At 40.9% G+C, this 22501-nt stretch overlaps 1 protein-coding gene across 1 annotated transcript; it reads right to left on the bottom strand.

The window, feature by feature from the left end:
* Positions 1-11: 11 nt before the first annotated feature.
* adam28.4 (ADAM metallopeptidase domain 28, gene 4) lies at positions 12-22154 on the bottom strand. The gene is made up of 21 exons (XM_031898220.1): positions 22103-22154; positions 21565-21644; positions 21393-21455; positions 20852-20914; positions 20493-20569; positions 18822-18900; positions 17379-17455; positions 16227-16407; positions 16057-16119; positions 15233-15304; positions 14726-14895; positions 13340-13424; positions 12709-12839; positions 12130-12307; positions 11807-11896; positions 11508-11703; positions 2881-2983; positions 2095-2239; positions 1443-1676; positions 350-439; positions 12-242 (listed from the first exon to the last, which is right to left on the bottom strand). Exons 1-21 carry the CDS (start codon positions 22152-22154, stop codon positions 12-14), a joined length of 2460 nt encoding a protein of 819 aa, XP_031754080.1.
* Between the last annotated feature and the right edge of the window lie 347 nt (positions 22155-22501).

The following is a 22501-nucleotide window of genomic DNA, read 5'->3' as shown; positions in this document are numbered from 1 at the left end:
AAATGGAAGATCTAAGTTCTAAGGTTGTACAATAAGAACTTACTGTCCCCCCAGAGTGAAGTGCATTGGTGCTGCATGGTGGGACAAGTCCCATTATAACAGTACCCCTCTCCTTTCCCACAAGGGGCGCCATTAGCTTGGAAACGATCAGATGGGCACCAAGGTGATTTTCCATCACACACATCCTCCAAATCACAGTCATCATCATTGCGCTCTCTGCACACTTCTCCGGCTGCCTTAATCTGCCATAAAAACATTACGGAAGTCGGATCATGGGATTCCCTTCCAAGGGGAATCTGTTGGTGCCATATGAATAAAGCATAATAATAATAATAATAATAGCACCCACCTTACAGTTGCTACAGCATTCTCCCTCTGCACACTGAGCTCCTGGCTTGAGTTTGCAGGTGGCAGCATCACAACACTGATCCTTGCATTCCTGTAACACAGTGTGAATATCTGTTGCCTGAATTTGCTCAAATAGAGCTGAGCTGCCTGTCTGGCACCAACCCACATAGGCAGTTAGAATCTACCTTTAACCTATAGCAGTAACTTCCCATGATAGGGTATGGCAAATGTGCTGCCTATGGAATTACACAGCAGGTCCATTCTGTTAATCATACGGGCACTACTATTTCGATTGCACTGTATTATACCCATAGGTGCTGCAGAAAGGGGTGATAGCTACACAGTGGACATACAGTGTAGAATTACAATACCCTATGGTACACAGTGAAGTACGTGTATGGAGATCCAATCTGCTGACTTACTGATGAGGACCTTTTCTTACATCATGTTGGCAGATAGACCTTGGCAGATTGTGTTAGTAATTGATACTGGCCAACCAGGTTTTCTTGTTTTGACAAGTTCTTATTTGAGCTCACCAGAGTGTTATTGGGTCTAAATGCTTCAGTGGGGGGGTCTGAACAATGGACTAAAGGTCTACCAATGAGGTTCAAAATGGCTGAACTGACATACCTTCTTGCTTACCCCTACTGTGTTATGAGAAGACAAACAAAAACATAGAAAGAGCAAAGTAAAAAAGCAGTAGACATGTAGATCCACAATAAAAATGCTTTAAGAGATAGTTCTATCAAGTATCTTCCCATTACTGTTGCAATGGGTAGAAGTTATAATGGGGAACTAATGAAGCAATGCTACGGAGGGCAGAAGGGCATATGCATTGCAATGATAGTATTAGCCCAAACTCTGGTAGAATATATGGGATTAAACTCATATTTGTAAAGCCACCTCAGGGTTGGGATCCTGCATTATCATAGTTGCTCTAGGGTAGAATTCTGATGGCAGTCCAGCCATTCTATTGGTGGGATACATACATATGCACATTTACTCTCTGGTATGTTCCTGCCATTGCTGAAACTCCCTCCAATAGGTTATGCTGGAAAGTGTAAAAGAAATGAATAGACTGACATGTTCATTACCTGCACTGTGCCGCAGTCACATTCCTCTCCCACCTCAGTCAGTTTATTTCCACACACGTTGGGTCTCAGGAAGTTGGTTTTATCTGGAACATCTCCTAAACTTGAGGGCTGTGTATTCAGTAGGAACTCCTGCATTATTTCTCCATGTGTTACCCCATTCCCTGAGCACTTGCCCTCACACCCAGATAAGCCAAAGGCAGTTTCAACAGAAACACATTCATTGTTGTAACAAACCTGGGGAGGGAACAAGAGAGACATAAGTCCTAGACATTGGGATAGGGGAGTCCCACAAACCATCTGGAACTGCACGTAATATTATGTGATATCATTACCAAAATGAATGGAAAAATCTGATAACACTGGTGTAACTTGTACTGAGTAACCTAAATACCATTATTTTGGGGTAATGTCACGTCCCTACATCTACCTATATTATTTGTCATTTGTTCTCCAGGGTTAATGGGAGTTGTAGCAACAGTTAGAGGGATGACATTCCTGCCAGGGGTCCTACACTAACTGGTTCCTATCAAAACCCTGAGGCACTGTTTATTTCCTAGTTCCCAAATACTTACAGACCCTAAAGCTCTAACATACATAACAGCCATCAAATGATCATTATCCTTTATCTATAACCAGATTGATGGACACTCGCCTTCCCGTCTCCACATTTGATTCCATTCTGCACCATTCCTTCAGGAGCTAGGAGGGCTTTGCACTCGCCCGTCACAGCAACGCGCCCAGGAACTGTCGGATATTTATTATCACTGTTGCAATACAGCACTCCGCACATCACATTCCTAATTGAAGAAAAAAAGCTCAGAATACCTGTTTTATTTAAAAAGAAAAGTGAGCTGGTGAGTGCAGCCCTAAAACAACCACATCCATGAATATACTGCAAAAATGTGACACTTTTGTATTTGCATGAATATTAACAAAGTGTTTTTAATCCTTATGGTATATATTGTTTTTAGTGTTCCAATTAATATTCCCCTATATTTTGTTGTGGCTGATATAATAAGATGACCCCTCCTATATAATTATATGTAGAAGAAGAGGGTTGGTCCCCTGACTCCAGTCCGAACCTTTGTGGCAATGGTATTGGGAGAGTGCAAGCTGAGAGACTGGGGCCATTGAATGAGAGCGGCTAATGGCAAGATTTGTATTGTGTGATCTGGGCTAGGACAGGGCTGTCCAACTGAAGGCCCTTTGCACTGATGTGACCCTCAAGGGATTTTTATGCCCCAAAGTCTTTGTATGCCATAATCATTTTAATATAATCCATGTCTCAAGCATGTGGTATAACAAATAAGAGGCTCACTACATGTAAAATCTTACAGAATATTAGTTTAGGCGCACAAGTGTTTAAACAGCCCCTGTGGCTGCTGGGGACCCACAATTACTGAGGGCTCAGTTAGGGATCCTGATGGATGGTACTCACTCAGGCTTACAGGGTATGTAGGTGCTTCCAACGTTTTTACAGTGTCCATAATCAGTACCTTCCATGTTTTTATTGAAGCAGAGATCTTCACCGACCAATGTGTCTAAATGATCATGGGAAAAAATATATCATTCTGGATGCACTTTGCACAGTGGTACAGATTTGGGTTATTTTATTGGTGAGATTCAAGTTGAGGAGAAAAAAGTTTCAGTTTTTGCCATAGACTTCATTATGGTTTTCCTGTGATAAACAGTGTAATAAGTTTTTTTCTCTTGAATTGGGAAAATCTGGAACCAAATTATAAAATAAGCTTTTTTCATCAAACCAAATCTGCTCCAATGTATTATAACAATGAACCCCCATTGTACATGAGCTGTATACCAACACTATCACTTTTAAACTGCCTTCAGTTTTACCTTTCATTTAACTTGATCAAAACTCATAAATATAAACTCTTAAACAGCTTTGACCAGTGTTTCTCCACTAGCAAGAATATGGTGTATAAGCCTGATGGAAACTAATCAGAGAAGAAAAAACAAAAGTGATCTGTTTAATGGCAATATCTTTACAATATACAAGAGCCATGAACAATCTATAAATGATATCCTTATATACAGTGCTAACTTTTGTCATTAGTTATAATCAGCGCTTAGTGAGGTAATTTGTGTCACATGACAATAAACTAAAACTTACAGTATGTATTATATCAAATACTGTACTCTCTGTTGTAAAATATGACCATATTAGCTGGCACCTCAGAGTTCCATGACTGCTCGGTGACTTATATTATCCTTATATCTTATGACAAATTATTTCCTATATATTTTACAGTAGGTTGTAGATTTATCCCTATATATCTAACACAAAGAAATGGAAGATCTAAGTTCTAAGGTTGTACAATAAGAACTTACTGTCCCCCCAGAGTGAAGTGCATTGGCGCTGCATGGTGGGACAAGTCCCATTATAACAGTACCCCTCTCCTTTCCCACAAGGGGCACCATTAGCTTGGAAACGATCAGATGGGCACCAAGGGGATGTTCCATCACACACATCCTCCAAATCACAGTCATCATCATTGCGCTCTCTGCACACTTCTCCGGCTGCCTTAATCTGCCATAAAAACATTACGGAAGTCGGGTCATGGGATTCCCTTCCAAGGGGAATCTGTTGGTGCCATATGAATAAAGCATAATAATAATAATAATAGCACCCACCTTACAGTTGCTACAGCATTCTCCCTCTGCACACTGAGCTCCTGGCTTGAGTTTGCAGGTGGCAGCATCACAACACTGATCCTTGCATTCCTGTAACACAGTGTGAATATCTGTGGCCTGAATTTGCTCAAATAGAGCTGAGCTGCCTGTCTGGCACCAACCCACATAGGCAGTTAGAATCTACCTTTAACCTATAGCAGTAACTTCCCATGATAGGGTATGGCAAATGTGCTGCCTATGGAATTATACAGCAGGTCCATTCTGTTAATCATACGGGCACTACTATTTCGATTGCACTGTATTATACCCATAGGAGCTGCAGAAAGGGGTGATAGCTACACAGTGGACATACAGTGTAGAATTACAATACCCTATGGTACACAGTGAAGTACGTGTATGGAGATCCAATCTGCTGACTTACTGATGAGGACTTTTTCTTACATCATGTTGGCAGATAGACCTTGGCAGATTGTGTTAGTAATTGATACTGGCCAACCAGTTTTTCTTGTTTTGACAAGTTCTGACAAGTTTTGACCAGAGTGTTATTGGGTCAAAATGCTTCAGTGGGGGGTCTGAACAATGGACTAAAGGTCTACCAATGAGGTTCAAAATGGCTAAACTGACATACCTTCTTGCTTACCCCTACTGTGTTATGAGAAGACAAACAAAAACATAGAAAGAGCAAAGTAAAAAAGCAGTAGACATGTAGATCCACAATAAAAATGCTTTAAGAGATAGTTCTATCAAGTATCTTCCCATTACTGTTGCAATGGGTAGAAGTTATAATGGGGAACTAATGAAGCAATGCTACGGAGGGCAGAAGGGCACATGCATTGCAATGATAGTATTAGCCCAAACTCTGGTAGAATATATGGGATTAAACTCAGATTTGCACTGCCAACTCAGGGTTGGGATCTTGCAATTATCATAGTTGCTCTAGGGTAGAATTCTGATGGCAGTCCAGCCATTCTATTGGTGGGATACATACATATGCACATTTACTCTCTGGTATGTTCCTGCCATTGCTGAAGCTCCCTCCAATAGGTTATGTTGGAAAGTGTAAACGAAATGAATAGACTGACATGTTCATTACCTGCACTGTGCCGCAGTCACATTCCTCTCCCACCTCAGTCAGTTTATTTCCACACACGTTGGGTCTCAGGAAGTTGGTTTTACCTGGAACATCTCCTAAACTTGAGGGCTGTGTATTCAGTAGGAACTCCTGCATTATTTCTCCATGTGTTACCCCATTCCCTGAGCACTTGCCCTCACACCCAGATAAGCCAAAGGCAGTTCCAACAGACACACATTCATTGTTGTAACAAACCTGGGGAGGGAACAAGAGAGACATAAGTCCCAGACATTGGGATAGGGGAGTCCCACAAACCATCTGGAACTGCACATAATATTATGTGATACCATTACCAAAATGAATGGAAACATCTGAAAACACTGGTGTAACTTGTACTGAGTAACCTAAATACCATTATTTTGGGGTAATGTCATGTCCCTACATCTACCTATATTATTTGTCATTTGTTCTCCAGGATTAATGGGAGTTGTAGCAACAGTTAGAGGGATGACATTTCTGCCAGGGGTCCTACACTAACTGGTTCCTATCAAAACCCTGAGGCACCGTTTATTTCCTAGTTCCCAAATACTTACAGACCCTAAAGCTCTAACATACATCAAATGATCAAATGATCATTATCCTCTATCTATAACTGGATTCATGGACACTCGCCTTCCCGTCTCCACATTTGATTCCATTCTGCACCATTCCTTCAGGAGCTAGGAGGGCTTTGCACTCGCCCGTCACAGCAACGCGCCCAGGAACTGTCGGATATTCGTTATCACTGTTGCAATACAGCACTCCGCACATCACATTCCTAATTGAAGAAAAAAAGCTCAGAATACCTGTTTTTGATTGGCCTTGGACTTCCAAGTGCACTGGTGAGTGCAGCCCTAAAACCACACCCATATATATACTACAAAAAATGTGACACTTTTTTATTTGCACTAATGTTAATAAAAGTGTTTTTTTAACTTTTAATATATATTGGTTTTAGTGTTCAAATTTATATTCCTCTTTATTATGTGGCGGCTGGTACAGTTAGATGACCCCTCCTTTATAATGATATCGGGGCTAGTGGGGTTGGCATAGTGCAAGCTGAGAGCTTGGGCCCATTGAATGAGAGCGGCTAATGATAAGATTTGTATTGTGTGATATGGGTTAGGACAGGGCTGTCCAACTGGAGGCACTTGGGACTGATGTGACCCTTCCAGGGATTTTTATGCCCCCCCTTCTTTATATAGCATAATCATTTTAATATAATCCATGTCTCAAGCATCTAGTATGACATGTAATAGGCATAGTATTGGTCTAGATGGTCACAAGTGTTGAAAGGGTAAGATGTAGAATCAGATAATATATACAGCGGCTCCTGTGGCTTCTGGGGACCCACAATTACTGAGGGCTCATTTAGGGATCCTGATGGATGGTACTCACTCAGGCTTACAGGGTATGTAGGTGCTTCCAACCTTTTTACAGTGTCCATAATCAGTACCTTCCATGTTTCTATTGAAGCAGAGATCTTCACCGACCAATGTATCTAAATAATAATAGGAAGAATTACAGGATTCGGTATGCACTTTGCTTACTTTGCACAGTGGTCCAGATTCAATTCCACAAGAAAACATTTCTCCTTATGTTCCAGTCTTTTTTCCAATAGACTTCAATAGAGTTTTATGTGATAAACAGTGAAATAAGTTTTTCCCATAGAATTGCATCTGGTTCTATGGGAAAATCTGGGACTGATCTGAATCTGGCCCAATGTATTATAACAATGCACCCCCATTGTACATGAGCTGTATACCAACACTATCACTTTTAAACTGCCTTCAGTTTTACCTTTCATTTAACATGAACAAAAAGTATAACAAATAAATTTAAAAACACCAGCAAGAATATGCCAACGAGAAGGAGATTGATGTAACATTAACCTAACAAAAACTAAACAGAGAAGAAAAAACAAAAGTGATTGTGTCCATTTAATGACTTGTAATATCTTTACAATATACAAAGAGCCATGAATAATCTGTAAATGATATGCTTGTAAATGGTGCTTAGTGATGTCATTGGTTATTAGTGTTTAATGAGGTCATTTGTGTCACATGACAATGAACTGAAACTTATGTATTTTAACAAATAATGTACTCCCTGTAAAATATGACCATATTAGAAGGCACCTCAGAGTTCTATGACTGCTCGGTGACTTATATTATACTTATATTTTACAATAGGGGCACATTATAGGTGGTGGAATAATGGAAATCCAACACAAAGAAATGGAAGATCTAAGTTCTATGGTTGTACAATAAGAACTTACTGTCCCCCCAGAGTGAAGTGCATTGGTGCTGCATGGTGGGACAAGTCCCATTATAACAATACCCCTCTCCTTTCCCACAAGGGGCGCCATTAGCTTGGAAACGATCAGATGGGCACCAAGGTGATTTTCCATCACACACATCCTCCAAATCACAGTCATCATCATTGCGCTCTCTGCACACTTCTCCGGCTGCCTTAATCTGCCATAAAAACATTAGGGAAGTCAGGTCATGGGATTCCCTTCCAAGTGCCATATGAATAAAGCATAATAATAATAATAATAATAGCACCCACCTTACAGTTGCTACAGCATTCTCCCTCTGCACACTGAGCTCCTGGCTTGAGTTTGCAGGTGGCAGCATCACAACACTGATCCTTGCATTCCTGTAACACAGTGTGAATATCTGTGGCCTGAATTTGCTCAAATAGAGCTGAGCTGCCTGTCTGGCACCAACCCACATAGTCAGTTAGAATCTACCTTTAACCTATAGCAGTAACTTCCCATGATAGGGTATGGCAAATGTGCAGCCTATGGAATTACACAGCAGGTCCATTCCGTTACTGATACGGGTGCTACAATTTCAATTGCACTGTATTATATCCATAGGTGCTGCAGAAGGGAGTCATAGCTACACAGTGGACATATAGTCTAGAATTAGCCTGTGGCACACAGTGTACTACTTGTATGGAGATCCAGTCTGCTGACCCACAAAGGCTAAATGCACCAGTCTGTTGGTCAGTTCTATATACATATATTGCTTTTTTGAAATGAGGATCTTATCTAACATCATGTTGGCAAATTAACCTAAAGTTATGTTAATAATGGTTAATGCCCATCTACGCTTTCTGTTATTGGGTCTAAATGCTTTAGGGGGGGGTCAACAAATGAACTAAAGATTATTTATGAGGTTCAAATGGCTGAACTGCCATACCTGCTTGGTAAAGGTGTGACCAGAGTAACTATACTGTTATGACAAGACAAACCAAGAAATAAAAAGAGAACATTTGCATTTGGTTTTAATTTTTATTATTTGGGGTTTTTGAGTTATTTAGCTTTATATCCAGCAGCTCTCCAGTTTGGAATTTCAGCTACTATTTGGTTGCTAGGGTCCAAATTACCTTGGCACCCAGGCACTGATTTAAATGTATGGCTGGACCACAAATAGGAGAGGGCTTTAATGTAAAAATGAGTAATAAAAAGTAGTAATGACAATAACATTGTAGCCTTATGGAGCATTTAGTTTTTGGATGTTGGGGTTAGTGACCCCCATTTGAAAGCTGTAGAGAGTCAGGAGAAGAAAGCAAATAATTAAAAAACTATAAAAAAAGAAAAAATGAAGACCAGTTGAAATGTTGCTTAGAATTAGCCATTCTATGGCATACTAAAAGTTAATTTAAAGATAAACCACCCCTTTAGGAGCATGCTTTCATTACTGTTGAAGTGGATAAGAAGTTATAATGGGGAACTAATGAAGCAAAGCTATAGAAGGCAGATGGGCAATAATAGTATATACTCTGGTAGGATATATGGGATTAATCTCATATTTGCACAACCAACTCTGGGGTGGGACCCTGCAATTAGCATAGTTGCTCTGGGGTAGAATTCTGATGGCTGTCGAGTCCTTCTAAGGGTGTGATATATACATAAGAGCAGCTATTCTGCTGCATGGTCCTGCCATTGCTGAAGCTCCCTCTAGTTGGTTATGTTCGAAAGTCTAAAAGAAATACATTTGATGACATGTTCATTACCTGCACTGTGCCGCAGTCACATTCCTCTCCCACCTCAGTCAGTTTATTTCCACACACGGTGGGTCTCAGGAAGTTGGTTTTATCTGGAACATCTCCTAAACGTGAGGGCTGTGTATTCAGTAGGAACTCTGGTATTATTTCTCCATGTGTTGTGCAGCACTGTGGGAAATGTTTCAAATGAAAAGATTAACTCTAAGATATATAAGAAATGAGGCAGGAAAAAGATACAAGTCTCTTAAGTTGAACCTTTCCCATATAAGAAGGACTTACCCCATTCCCTGAGCACTTGCCCTCACACCCAGATAAGCCAAAGGCAGTTCCAACAGACACACATTCATTGTTGTAACAAACCTGGGAGGGAACAAGAGAGACATAAGCCCTAGACATTGGGATAGGGGAGTCCCACAAACCATCTGGAACTGCACATAATATTATGTGAGACCATAACCAAAATAAATGGAAAAAATCGAATCTATCCTTTATCTATACCCAGATTTATGGACACTCGCCTTCCCATCTCCACATTTGATTCCATTCTGCACCATTCCTTCAGGAGCTAGGAGGGCTTTGCACTCGCCCGTCACAGCAACGCGCCCAGGAACTGTCGGATATTTATTATCACTGTTGCAATACAGCACTCCGCACATCACGTTCCTAATTAAAGAAAAAATGAGATTGGCCTTGGACCTTTAAGTGCGCTGGTGAGTGTTGCAGCAATAAAACCACCACCCCTATAAATATGCTACAAAAAAAACTGACACTTTTTTACTTGTTTGAACATTAAAAAAGTGTTTTTATCCTTTAGGTCAGGGGTCGGGAACCTTTTTGGCTGAGAGAGCCATAAACACCACATATTTTAAAATGTAATTCTGTGAGAGCCATACAATATGTTTGGCCGCGGATGCTGCGGGCAAGTTAGGGTATGTCCCAAGGATTCCGGATGCAGATGCGATGCAGAGGAGGGTGTGGCCTGCGCTCGGCGGAGAAAAGACATGTTCTAAGGCTTAGAACACATCTTCTATCAGGCGAGTGCAGGGGCAAGGTAGGGTGGGTGCCAAGGATGCCGGATGCGATGTGGAGGAGGGCGTGGCCTGCGCTCGGCGGATAGAAGACGTGTTCTAAGGCTTAGAACACGTCTTCTATCCGCCGAGCACAGGCCACGCCCCCCATTATTTTTTTTTATTAAAGATTTGGCAGCGAGCCAGATGCAGCCAACAAAAGAGCCACATCTGGCTCCCGAGCCATAGGTTCCCTACCCCTGCTTTAGGTATATATTGTTTTTAGTGTTCCAGTTTATATTCCCCTATATTTTGTTGTGGCTGATATAATTAGCTGATCCCTCCTATATAGTGATATGTAGAAGAAGAGGGTTGGTCCCCTGACTCCAGTCCGCACCTTTGTGGCAATGGTATTGGGAGAGTGCAAGCTGAGCGCTTGGGCCCATTGAATGAGACCGCCTAATGGTGAGACACCCATAGGTTATAATAATATAACCCATGTCTCAAGCATGTAGTATGACATATAATAAGCTCACTACATGTAAAGTCTTACAGAGTATTAGTTTAGGAGCTCATTTAGGGATCCTGATGGATGGTACTCACTCAGGGTCACAGGGTATGTAAGTGCTTCCGGCCTTCTTACAGTATCCATAAGCAGTACCTTCCATGTTGGTGTCAAAGCAGAGATCTTCACCGACCAATGTATCTAAATAATAATGGGAAGAAATACAGGATCATGGAAAAATGTTGCACTTTCAAATGATTCCCAAAGACATAACATGGCAGTTCTTATACAAATAAAATGAATCCCCACAGTGTGTGAAACAGCTGGCATTGCTACTAGGCATAGTTCCAACCACTGGCAACCTATGTAGATTTTCTGCTTTAAGGTGCCCATACATGCCTGCTAATTCATTCTTGGCTTTATCATTGTCAGCTTAACTGATACATGGGCCTTTAACAATAGATACTTGACCCCAAAACTTGCTTACATAATCCACAGAAGCCATGATTACCCTTTAAAATATATCCATAACATTTTGCTTAGATGTCATCAGTCAGAATCGGTGGCTGGTCATATCACCCCTGCCCCCCTATATTATAACAACCAATAAACCCCCTGTTGTGAAATATGACAAGATTAGGGGTCACCCCAGAGTCCCATGACGGCTCAGTCACTGTTAATATCCTTATATTTTACAAAATAGATTTATCCCTATATATCCAACACAAAGAAATGGAAGATCTAATTTCTATGGCAGTAGAATAAGAACTTACTTTCCCCCCAGAGTGAAGTGCATTGGCGCTGCATGGTGGGACAAGTCCCATTATAACAGTACCCCTCTCCTTTCCCACAAGGGGCGCCATTAGCTTGGAAACGATCAGATGGGCACCAAGGTGATGTTCCATCACATACATCCTCCAAATCACAGTCATCATTGCGCTCTCTGCACACTTCTCCGGCTGCCTTAATCTGCCATAAAAACATTAGGGAAGTCAGGTCATGGGATTCCCTTCCAAGAGGATCTGTTGGTGCCATATGAATAAAGCATAATAATAATAAAAATAGCACCCACCTTACAGTTGCTACAGCATTCTCCCTCTGCACACTGAGCTCCTGGCTTGAGTTTGCAGGTGGCAGCATCACAACACTGATCCTTGCATTCCTGTAACACAGTGTGAATATCTGCAAATGTCAGATTTGCACTGCCAACTCAAGGTTGGGATCTTGCAATTAGCATAGTTGCTCTGGGATAGAACTCTGATGGCAGTCCAGCCATTCTAGATGTGGTATTTATACATAAGCACAGCTGCTCTGTGGCATGTTCCTGCCATTGCCAAATCTTCCTCTAATTGGTTATGTTGGAAAGTGTAAAAGAAATAAATATATTGACATTACCTGCACTGTGCCGCAGTCACAGTCCTCTCCCATCTCAGTGAATTTATTTCCACACACGGGGGGTGTCAGAATGTTGGTTTTATCTGGAATGTCTCCCAAACACGTGGGCCTCGTATTCAACAGGAACTCCTGGAAGTTGTTTATACTGCAAGTACTGAATGTGTTGGGGACCCAGGAACTGTGTGGTTAGGTAAAAGAGTCAGCGCCAAAGAAGAAACTAACATCCGAGACTGCCCTACACCAACATACCCCAAAAGAGCATAATATGGCACACTGTGCCTCATACCTACCATTCCCTCAACAGAGAATTAGTTCACTGTAGCTTATAACTAGAAATACCCAGGAACATACAATTCCCATGTAGCCATTGTACCCCATGCTTAGAATAATTCTAGGTATGAGGTGCAGTAGGCAATGTAATGCTGTGTTCAGGTATAGTATGGGCAACAGTGGGCTATATAAAGCTGCTGTATTACAGGCATTTCCATGTTTCTATTCAGCATGAATATAAAAGAAAGGCTGGCTGATTAAACAAAGAACTAGGGCCCCTGCTGCAGTAATAGTTCTGACTGATCTCACCTGAGTTTTGTAGACATAAGGCAGTAGACTTTATTGCAGGCACAAGCTTTGCCATCATGGTACATTCCAAGGCTATGTCCCATCTCATGGGCAGATGTTGCTCCAAGAATGATACTCAGTTTGTTGTGATCCTGAGAGAAACAGAGTTTTGTACCATACACATATGCCATGGCCATTCAGGATAATAACAATAATCATATACCCAGTAAAACTGTCAACGGTCTATGGTACAGCTTTTGTTTTAATTACCATAGTAATTTGGGGTGAATAGGTGTTAAACTTGCCTTCCCTGTCTGTCACTGCGCCCCCCTCTCTCTCCTGGACCCCCTGCAACCATTGGGTTTGCTGCCCATGTGGTTACATATCTGGCTGTATGTAAAAGGAAACTCCATTGTGCCCCCCAAATTTCTGTCTTTTCTGGAAAGTGAGGAAAAGATTGTATAGTAAGGCAAGTTGGTGTCGGGACCACTTTGCTTTAGAGCTGACCAACCTGTACCTTTTAGGTGTTCTTTAACTAATGCTCCCAGGATCCCACTCTCAACTGATGGCAATGAAAGCTGGAGAGCAGGGGCCCCATACAAGCACCACAGATAAAAATGTTATCTGTAATTATTTATCAAGCAGAGATTACCTGGAGAACACCAGCTGACTGGGTAGTAGAACATATCATGCCAATATATGCAATTCCAACAACAGGACCATCAAAGTTAATATTCCTAAGTAAGAGAAACAAGTGGTGTTAATTTAGTATCAGTGACACAATCTGCACTAGATCAGACTACTGGATCATGAAACAGCCATGTATTTACTGATGTGGATTACTGAAGAGGGGCAAATGTGTCTACTGTTTTCTGGGTGCAGTGTACTTATGTTGGATTGTATATTTCTCACATACAGTAGGAACATATGTCACTCCTAAAGGCAATGGGGTGAGTAGCCTATGGAAAACGACAGTGGCTGTTAGATAGCAGATATAGTAGGGAGAGATGGTGCCTATAGTAACAGTGGGATAATAGCCTCTGGGAAGGGACTGTGGCTGTGGGATAGCAGGTATAGTAGGGAGAGATGGTGCCTATAGTAACAGTGGGGGGATAATAGCCTCTGGGAAGGGACTGTGGCTGTGGGATAGCAGGTATAGTAGGGAGAGATGGTGCCTATAGTAGCAGAGGGATAATAGCCTCTGGGAAGGGACTGTGGCTGTGGGGTAGCAGGTATAGTAGGGAGAGATGGTGCCTATAGTAGCAGTGGGATAATAGCCTCTGGGAAGGGACTGGGGCTGTGGGATAGCAGGTATAGTAGGGAGAGATGGTGCCTATAGTAGCAGTGGGGGGATAATAGTCTCTGGGAAGGGACTGTGGCTGCGGGATAGCAGGTATGGTATGGAGAGATGGTGCCTATAGTAGCAGTGGGGGGATAATAGCCCCTGGGAAGGGACTGTGGCTGTGGGATAGCAGGTATAGTAGGGAGAGATGGTGCCTATAGTAGCAGTGGGGGGATAATAGCCTCTGGGAAGGGACTGTGGCTGTGGGATAGCAGGTATAGTAGGGAGAGATGATGCTTATAGTAGCAGTGGGGGGATAATAGCCTCTGCGAAGGGACTGGGGCTGTGGGATAGCAGGTATAGTAGGGAGAGATGATGCTTATAGTAGCAGTGGGGGGATAATAGCCTCTGGGAAGGGACTGGGGCTGTGGGATAGCAGGTATAGTAGGGAGAGATGGTGCCTATAGTAGCAGTGGGGGATGATAGCCTCTGGGAAGGGACTGGGACTGTGGGATAGCAGGTATAGTAGGGAGAGATGGTGCCTATAGTAGCAGTGGGGGATAATAGCCTCTGGGAAGGGACTGGGGCTGTGGGATAGCAGGTATAGTAGGGAGAGATGGTGCCTATAGTAGCAGTGGGGGATAATAGCCTCTGGGAAGGGACTGGGGCTGTGGGATAGCAGGTATAGTAGGGAGAGATGGTGCCTATATAAGCAGTGGGATAATAGCCTCTGGTGCTGTGTTTTGATTGACTTACGTGATTAACTGGGCAAGGTCATTCTGCTTCCTGGGCAGAAGAACTTTCTCTCTCCATGCAGAAAATCGAGCGAGGTTGACCTTAGAATTGGTAAGCATTGCTATCTGATCACCTTGGTCCCAGATTTCTATTCCACACAAAGCCGCAAAAACATTTAAGGGTTTGTACACCTGCGTATGGATATGGAAATGTAGCATCATTTTTTTGGGAGAAAAAGAAACATCTCTGCTAGTTTGATGCCCGCTAAGCCTTGTTAATGTGGCGGCATTTGTGAAAGTAGCAAAGCACAGATGAAATCCCTTGTATTAGCACCCTAACAACTCATGTCCAACCACCTCAATGAAAAAAGTGTTCTTAGGGGTGCTAAGGTACCAAGTAAGGTAGTGTTGGCGAGGAGAACGAGCACGGGCTTTGGGGGTCATCACATCACTGGACCAAGGGTCTGAAAAGCCACAGTGAGCAATAAAGTTCTATGAAACAAGGTACCATAGTAAAATGCAGACTCACCATGTTGACATAATTAACCATCTCATAGATTCTCTGTTTGATGGTTTCTTTACTGCCGTTGTATTTTAGGTACTGGGAGATAAAAGAAGAGTATATTAGGGTTTCTGAGCTCTCACTGAGGGACCACAAACTGCCTATCAGAAACACTGAGAGATTTCACTGAGAATTTAGCAACAGTGTTTGGTGCTTTTATGGGGGCCAAACCCTACTTAGAATGTGCCCCCATTCTGTTTATGGAGGTCTCCTCAAATAAAGTAAATGTGCTGCCTATGATAGACAGTAGAAGTTGTGGGACTCCTACCTTAAAATAATAATAATATTGGTCCAAAAAGAAAAAGCTTAAGAAAGACTGGCCTAGACAGAAGCCACATGTACTAATCAGTTATACTCTTCCAATACGTGTTGATTCTTAGAGACACAGATTTTTATATATAAAGGGAATGTATGGTACAAGATAAGGGTACCCCAAAATATAAGGAAATCAAGAAAAACAGGCAGGCACTCCGGATAAATGAAACGGCTTAAGTAGCTCAATGAGTTGAAGTAAAGCCAGTATAGTTTATTTGAACTTAATGCTTATTATAGTTTATTTGAACTTAATGCTTATTATGGGTTTATAGCATTATGTGTAAATTCAAATAAACTATACCGGTTTTACTTCAACTTGTTGAGCTACTTAGGACCTGAAGCTGAAGGTCTGGGGCATGAGCACCCGGACCCTCCACCACAACGGGTAAGAATTTTACCTCATTCACCAAGTATTATGTATTTTTTATTTTTTGGATCTCACCCCAAATTATGCAAAAAAGTAAAATAACACTTACCATGGAGTTATCTGCCACGACATAGAGCTGGACATATTTCTTTGATCTCAGTATTTTATCTTCCTGGAAGCATCAACAGAGAGAAATCTGAGCAAAATGTAAGGTTCCAATGCTGGGCATCTTGTACCAACTATCAATGCCCCCCAGAAACAAATAATAATTGATCAGACCTGATTGGCAAAGGAACTTGACATCTTTCTGAATTCATCTTCCCCTCCATTGTTATAGGTCACACCACAGCTTGTGGGAGATACCTCCTGGGGCTCATAGGGGTACAAAGCATGTTCCTCGCTGTCTGATGCACTGAGGGGCTCAATCAGAAAATGGCGGCCTTTTGTTGTGATAATCCCCCTTCAAAGACAACAGGATATAAAAATGTTAAACCACAGTGGAGGAAATGTATAGATTACTGTTGGTAAAGGCAAGCAAAAATGGCAAACAGTACAACAAATTACTGCAAATTGAGACTAAAGAGCAAGTTCAGTATAAAGTGACCTGGAAGATAAAGGGACAACAATTGGGTCCCACTTTATGGGGTATTAGTTGGGATAATAACAAAATAAAAATTGGGGTCCAACGTCATATGATGTTCTTTTTGGGGTTTATAAAGTGGTTTTGTTAGTTGGGATAACGACAGGATAACAATGTCATCCCGCATTATATCATGTTGTTTTGGAGTATATTAAGGGGTGTCATTAGTTGCAATGATAACAGGATAGTAATGGGGAACCAATTTATACAATGTCAGTATGGAGGTAAGAGTATAGAACATTTCAGCAGGATGCCTCTAGCCAAGACCCCGCTTGGCTCATAACAACCTTGCTGTGCAAACCATTCAGCCATACTTCCAACAATATATATCAACCAATCATTTTCTATTTGAGCTTCATACTATGCTTTCAGGAGTATCTAAAAGAGCAAATTGGCATTCCCCAAATCTCACACTTATTGACCCCAACTGAAGAAACCAATGTTTTGTGGAGTATTTAGAAGTCAGCAGAATAAAGAATACAACAGGATTCAGTTCCTCCTCTTTAGTAGAGTTTTATAATAAAGTGACTTATGTAATAGAGCTTAAATACTGATATGGGGAGGCCAAAGCCTCTGAACCTTTATCATTTCCCATCTGTTGGGGATTAAAGTCAGGAACTATAACACTGGTTCCAACCTGGGAGAGTTAAGGTCACCTGTTTTCTAGTAGTTTCATGCTCCCAAATTATTTTTTATTTGCTAATTTCTTCAATCAAGTGATCAACACCCCAGATTCAGATTGTTTGATATCATATAAAGTCAGAATTCATTCACTTCCTAGGACACGTTACCTTAATCCATTACATGTGCTCAGGCTGACCAGTGAATCTGGATCATTCATTACTCGCCCCTGGTAATAGCAGTGATCCTACAGGATTGGAGAGAGACATAAGGTGGGACACTGGTTAGCAGGTTTGGTTTGAGAGAGGTAGATGAAAAGGGCCACCAGTAAATCTGGCATCAACATGATGGATTATACCATAAAGCAGGAGAATATTATGTATTATATTAGTCAAATGGGGATTAATATGTCAAGATTCCATGACAAAATTTCAAATTGTGTTTATTAAGTTTTAAAATAAACAAGCCAGTTACATATTGAAGCATCAACATAGATATTGATACGACTCCGTATTAACCCTATCACTGCCAGCCGATTTGGTCACCTGCTGAACTTTTATTGCCAGACAGTTTTTGACCAAAATAAAGGCTTCTAAATGTCTGAACAAAAAATGAAAAAAATATTTTTCATAATATAAACAAATTATTTTATGCACGAAAATACAATTTAGTTGGAAATCCCATGTCTCCTGATTGCACCAATACCAAATATTTATCATTTTATGGAGATTTTTCACTTATATAAATCGAATACTCCCAGGAGCACTACCATGCTGCCAATTTGTAACATCAATGTTTTAGTCCCTCCTCCCCTGCCAGAATTTCAAATAATGCAGAAAGAGAAGAACTGTTTTGCAGCTGGATTTAAGCATACAAAAATGCTATTTATTCATACTTAGTTCTGAGCACATTTTTTTGGCCGGCATGGATTCCCTGCAAAATTTCAAATTTTTTTTTTTTTTTGTGAAACTGTTGCAAAAATTTGCTGTGACAAACATTTGCAGAGTGAGAAAAAAGCTTGGGCACAAACACTTGTCACAATATATTAATATGATATTAGTTTATGAGTATAATATAAATATAATATATGAGTATATTATACATTTAGGGGCACATTTACTAATCCACGAATGTCCGAAAAGCATCCGAATGCATTTTTTCCGTAATGATTGATATTTTTGCGATTTTCTCGTTGCTGTCGCGACTTTTTCGCGAATTGTTGCGACTTTTTCATCACCGGCACAACTTTTTCGCGAATTGTCGCCACTTTTTCGTCGCCGTCACGAAAAAATCGTATTGATTTTTCCGCCGTTTACAATTGCTCAATACGAAAAAATTGCGCAAAATACGATAAAATCGTGACGGCGATGGAAAAAATCGCGCAAAATACGAAAGAAAACACGACAGCGACGCAAAAGTAGCAAATTTTTTGTTTCCAATCCGATTTTTTCCCATTCGGGATTCGCATTCGTGGATTAGTAAATGTGCCCCTTATTTCTTCTGAATATGATATTCATTGAATTCTTTCTTACCTTGTTTAGATTTTATTGAACCTGAGAGGGAACCAACCTGAAACCCCCCACTGTATATAATATGTAGATATGAGTCCCTACCTTGATCACAGGGCTGATCGTTGTTGGTGTCCCATCCTGAAGATATCGAGTCTCAGTGTAATCTCTGAAAAAAAGGTCTCTGCAGGAAATATACAGTTATGGCAAATGATGATGATTTCATATTCAGGGAGCTACAGGCCAATCAGACATTCTGTGCAAAGACTACAAACTAATATGTGGCTAAAATAATGAAAAATACATTTATTAAGTCAGTGGGGCAGATTGATTAACATCCTGATTTTCGTGGTCTGGGAGGATTTGAAGCCACAACTAAATCCATTTTCTCTAAAACTATGAATGCCATGTGATTTGTTAAAACAGCATTTTCAAAAAAGCATGAATCAAAAAAAAAATGCAGAAAAAACATGAAAAACATGAATTTTTGGAATTGTTGCCTAAACGTCGTTTGGAATTGTTGCCTAAACGTCGGAAAACCGTGAAAACCTCTAAAACCACGAAGCAAAGAAAGATCTTCCAATTGTGAAAAGGAAACCTGCCATTCAATTTATGTGAATCTTAATTAATTTGAAAACTCTGATTAAAATTATAGAGCAAAAGAACTTGAATTAAAATAAATTGAAATAAATTATTCCCATACACGTGGGGATATAACCAACTGCATTTTTTTATCCAATCTGGGAAATCTAAAGAATGGAACAGACTCCTCACTTAATTGGAGAAAATAATAACTATAAACCCCAATACTGACAAACCCTTATCTAAGGCTCATAAAATTATTGTAAATTCCTCAATATTTACTCCTATATCTTTCTGCCTAGCCTGGGGAAAAAGGGCTAAATATTAAATCTGTAAGAGAATCTGTGGAGTAGAATTTTTAAATTAAGGCATAAATAATCTGACCACTAGGTGGCATCACAAACCAGCCAAATTACACAAAAGGTACCCCAACAGCACCAAGAAGTGCTGGAAATGTAATACCACAGATGGAACACATACTCATATTTGGCTTGTATTGTTTACAACACTATTGGTCTGACGTTCTCAAGACCAAAAATAGGGTTACACAATACTTTATCAAGGTTGATAACTCACTTTAATATTACTGAGAGCGACACCAGAGAAAAAACAATGCCTTTCTGGACCCTCTCTCCCTCCACCTCCTCCAATCAGCGAAATCATTAATCCCCAAAAAGTGGTAATCTATAACCCCCCCCCCACACACACACACACATATATACAGAATGGTTAACTAAAGTAAAGGAAACCAGGCAAATGAAAGAGTTAACATACATGATACAATACACAACAAGAGCTAATTTTACTGGACAATCTGGACCCCTTAGTTAACGCTTAAATAACAAACAATCTCCTATTGTTGTACAGGTTTACTAGAAATTACTTGTTGTCAGACTTTGCTTTACTGTTACAGACCATTAATATGTAATTGAATTATAGCCCTTTGCCTTCCCCCCCACCTTTTTTCTTCTATACCCTCCCTATATGTTATGCATAAAGAAAAATAAAGAAAAAAACAAAATGGCCTCATAATGTAAGTTTGTTAGTATGTAGTAACAGAGTAGTATGAGCTATTAGGATTTCCTTAGCTAAAATATGTGCTTAATAAATACCCATTAACATATAGATACCCCTGGACATATAAATACCCGGTGTGATGAGAAATGATGGGATACTAGAGACAAACATACTTACTCAGTCTTCTCAAGGTGTAAAACCAATGGCTTGTTATCCAGCTGTAACTCATACTGAAGCATACGGGGATGTCGGTGCTGTGAGAGAGAACATGAGGATTATAATAGTTATTACTGGCAATTATCAATTCCTAGTTAGGCCTCTGATGACATGGGATGTGGGAAATGATATCCAGGAGAAGGAATTCCACGTAAGTGGGAAATTACCACATGGAGTGCAAGTAGGGGTGTTCGAGCTACTTTGTGTAGAGTTAATCCTGTTACAGAGGAAATGTGTAAGTGTCAGGTTTGTTGCAGCATAAATAAAGCACAATGTGACACACCACAAGCATTATCAGCCTATATTTCTGGGTGCCTCACCTTAGGTGGATGGCGGGGATGCACCCCTGGTCTCCGATTTCGCGGGGGGCCAAATGTAAAACCCTGCCGGAATAGAATACAATGAATGGTGTCAAAACACAAATATCTGCGTTCATTTTAGCACAACAGCACTTGCACTTGTGGTCATAAATAGGCTCCTAACAAATATATATAGTCTCATTTACTACCTCAAGTGCAAGTCTGTAGTGTGGCAAATATGTCATATGAATTTAACGGGGTCCTGCTTAGAACTGTTTTAATTGTAAGCTCTATTGAGCAGGGTCCCCTTTCACTTCCTATATCCTACTCTGTTTTTTAGGCACAGTTAATATTTAGATAAAGGTGCCATCCTCTTGCCCTCTCCTCTATCTTGCATTTTGTTCAGAGGACAAGTTAGGGAGTGGCAGAGGGCAGGGATGGAGTGTGCCCGCTAATGATGAGCAGTGCACCTTAGCTGATTTTTTAGTACTCTGTGCACTTCTGCCCAGGGAAATAGTATATGAACCCCCATTATCGCTTTCTGTCTTGGCAAAAACCTTACCTTAGGTGGATGGGGGTGATGCAGCCCTGGTCTATGGCCTTCCAGGGGGGCAGATGTGAATGCCTGCAGAAATGAAATCAAAGCTTATAGCAAACAGGTGACCAATAAGTGCTTTAATATATACAATACATATACTACATATACTGTAGCACTTAATACTGAAGGAAGTTACCTGGTTCTCTTGAGCCTGAAGTATCTGTGGGTAGACAATCTCATATTTCTGGGTGGCAGGTAATGCCCATCCTTGCAACACTAAAAAAAGAGATTGTCAGCATAGACAGTGTGTGGCAAGTCGAATGAAATGAAAGTGAACATGCATTCTTTATATTGTCAGGCCTATAAAAGAAAAGCTGGGCAGGTAGTCAGGGTTTTTCAATAAATATTTATTCCTAAAGGACCAGTAATTGCCATTCACTCTCATTCAGATCTCAAAGGGAATGAGATAGAGTTGCAGCCCTGTGATGTGGCTAAGCGTGCCCTTTCCTTATCTACCTGCCGGGAATAGGCATCTGCAGAACTCATTTCCAGTCAGGATACAATGACTGCAACCCAATAGAATCTGTTGCAACTGGGCCCCCAAGGTGGCCACATGTATATATTGAAATCTCTACTAATTAGCTGTTGCTGTTGATTGGGCAAAATGTAAAAATCCAATTACTCTGTCAGGAGAATTGTTCTAGAATTCCTACAATGAAAAAGAGGTTATTTACCAAGAACTTGGCATGTTAGCAGGCCAGCAAATAGCAGAGCTGATGCCGCCATATCAGTATTGCAGGGTGCCTGAGTCGCTATCAGAGTATCAGAGGAAGCACCAGGCCCAGATGAGATAGGTGCTGCTTAATATATAGCCATCTTCTCAATTGGGCAAACAAATTACTGAACAATAGGCAAAGTCACTGTTTGTTTATCCTCAGGCAGTTTTGCACTAAGTGCTAATGTAATTGTGCTTACCAGGGCGGCCTGGCACAGATAGAGTAAAATCTGCCGAAAACACCTGTTACTCTTCTCCCATCGTTCCAAACCCAGACTTGTCTAAAGAGGGCAGATAACAAACCAATTTCACTCTAATATTAGGGCCCAGATAAGTTGTTCATGGAAATATATTGTTA

Source organism: Xenopus tropicalis, chromosome 3, assembly GCF_000004195.4.
Source record: "Xenopus tropicalis strain Nigerian chromosome 3, UCB_Xtro_10.0, whole genome shotgun sequence".
Classification (NCBI taxonomy): domain Eukaryota; kingdom Metazoa; phylum Chordata; class Amphibia; order Anura; family Pipidae; genus Xenopus; species Xenopus tropicalis.
Note: the sequence above shows the minus strand (reverse complement) of the source record. Positions and strands in the feature narration are given on the sequence as shown.

What these genes read in the sequence shown, in the direction of transcription:
- adam28.4 (XM_031898220.1), bottom strand. Translation starts at nt 22,154, where the DNA reads ATGGCGGCATCAGCTCTGCTATTTGCTGGCCTGCTAACATGCCAAGTT. An exon ending in TTCAGGCTCAAGAGAACCAG is followed by an intron (nt 21,456 to 21,564) that starts GTAACTTCCTTC and finishes TCATTTCTGCAG; the next exon opens with GCATTCACATCTGCCCCCCT. An exon ending in GTGACTGCGGCACAGTGCAG is followed by an intron (nt 11,897 to 12,129) that starts GTAATGTCAATA and finishes ACTGTGTTACAG; the next exon opens with GAATGCAAGGATCAGTGTTG.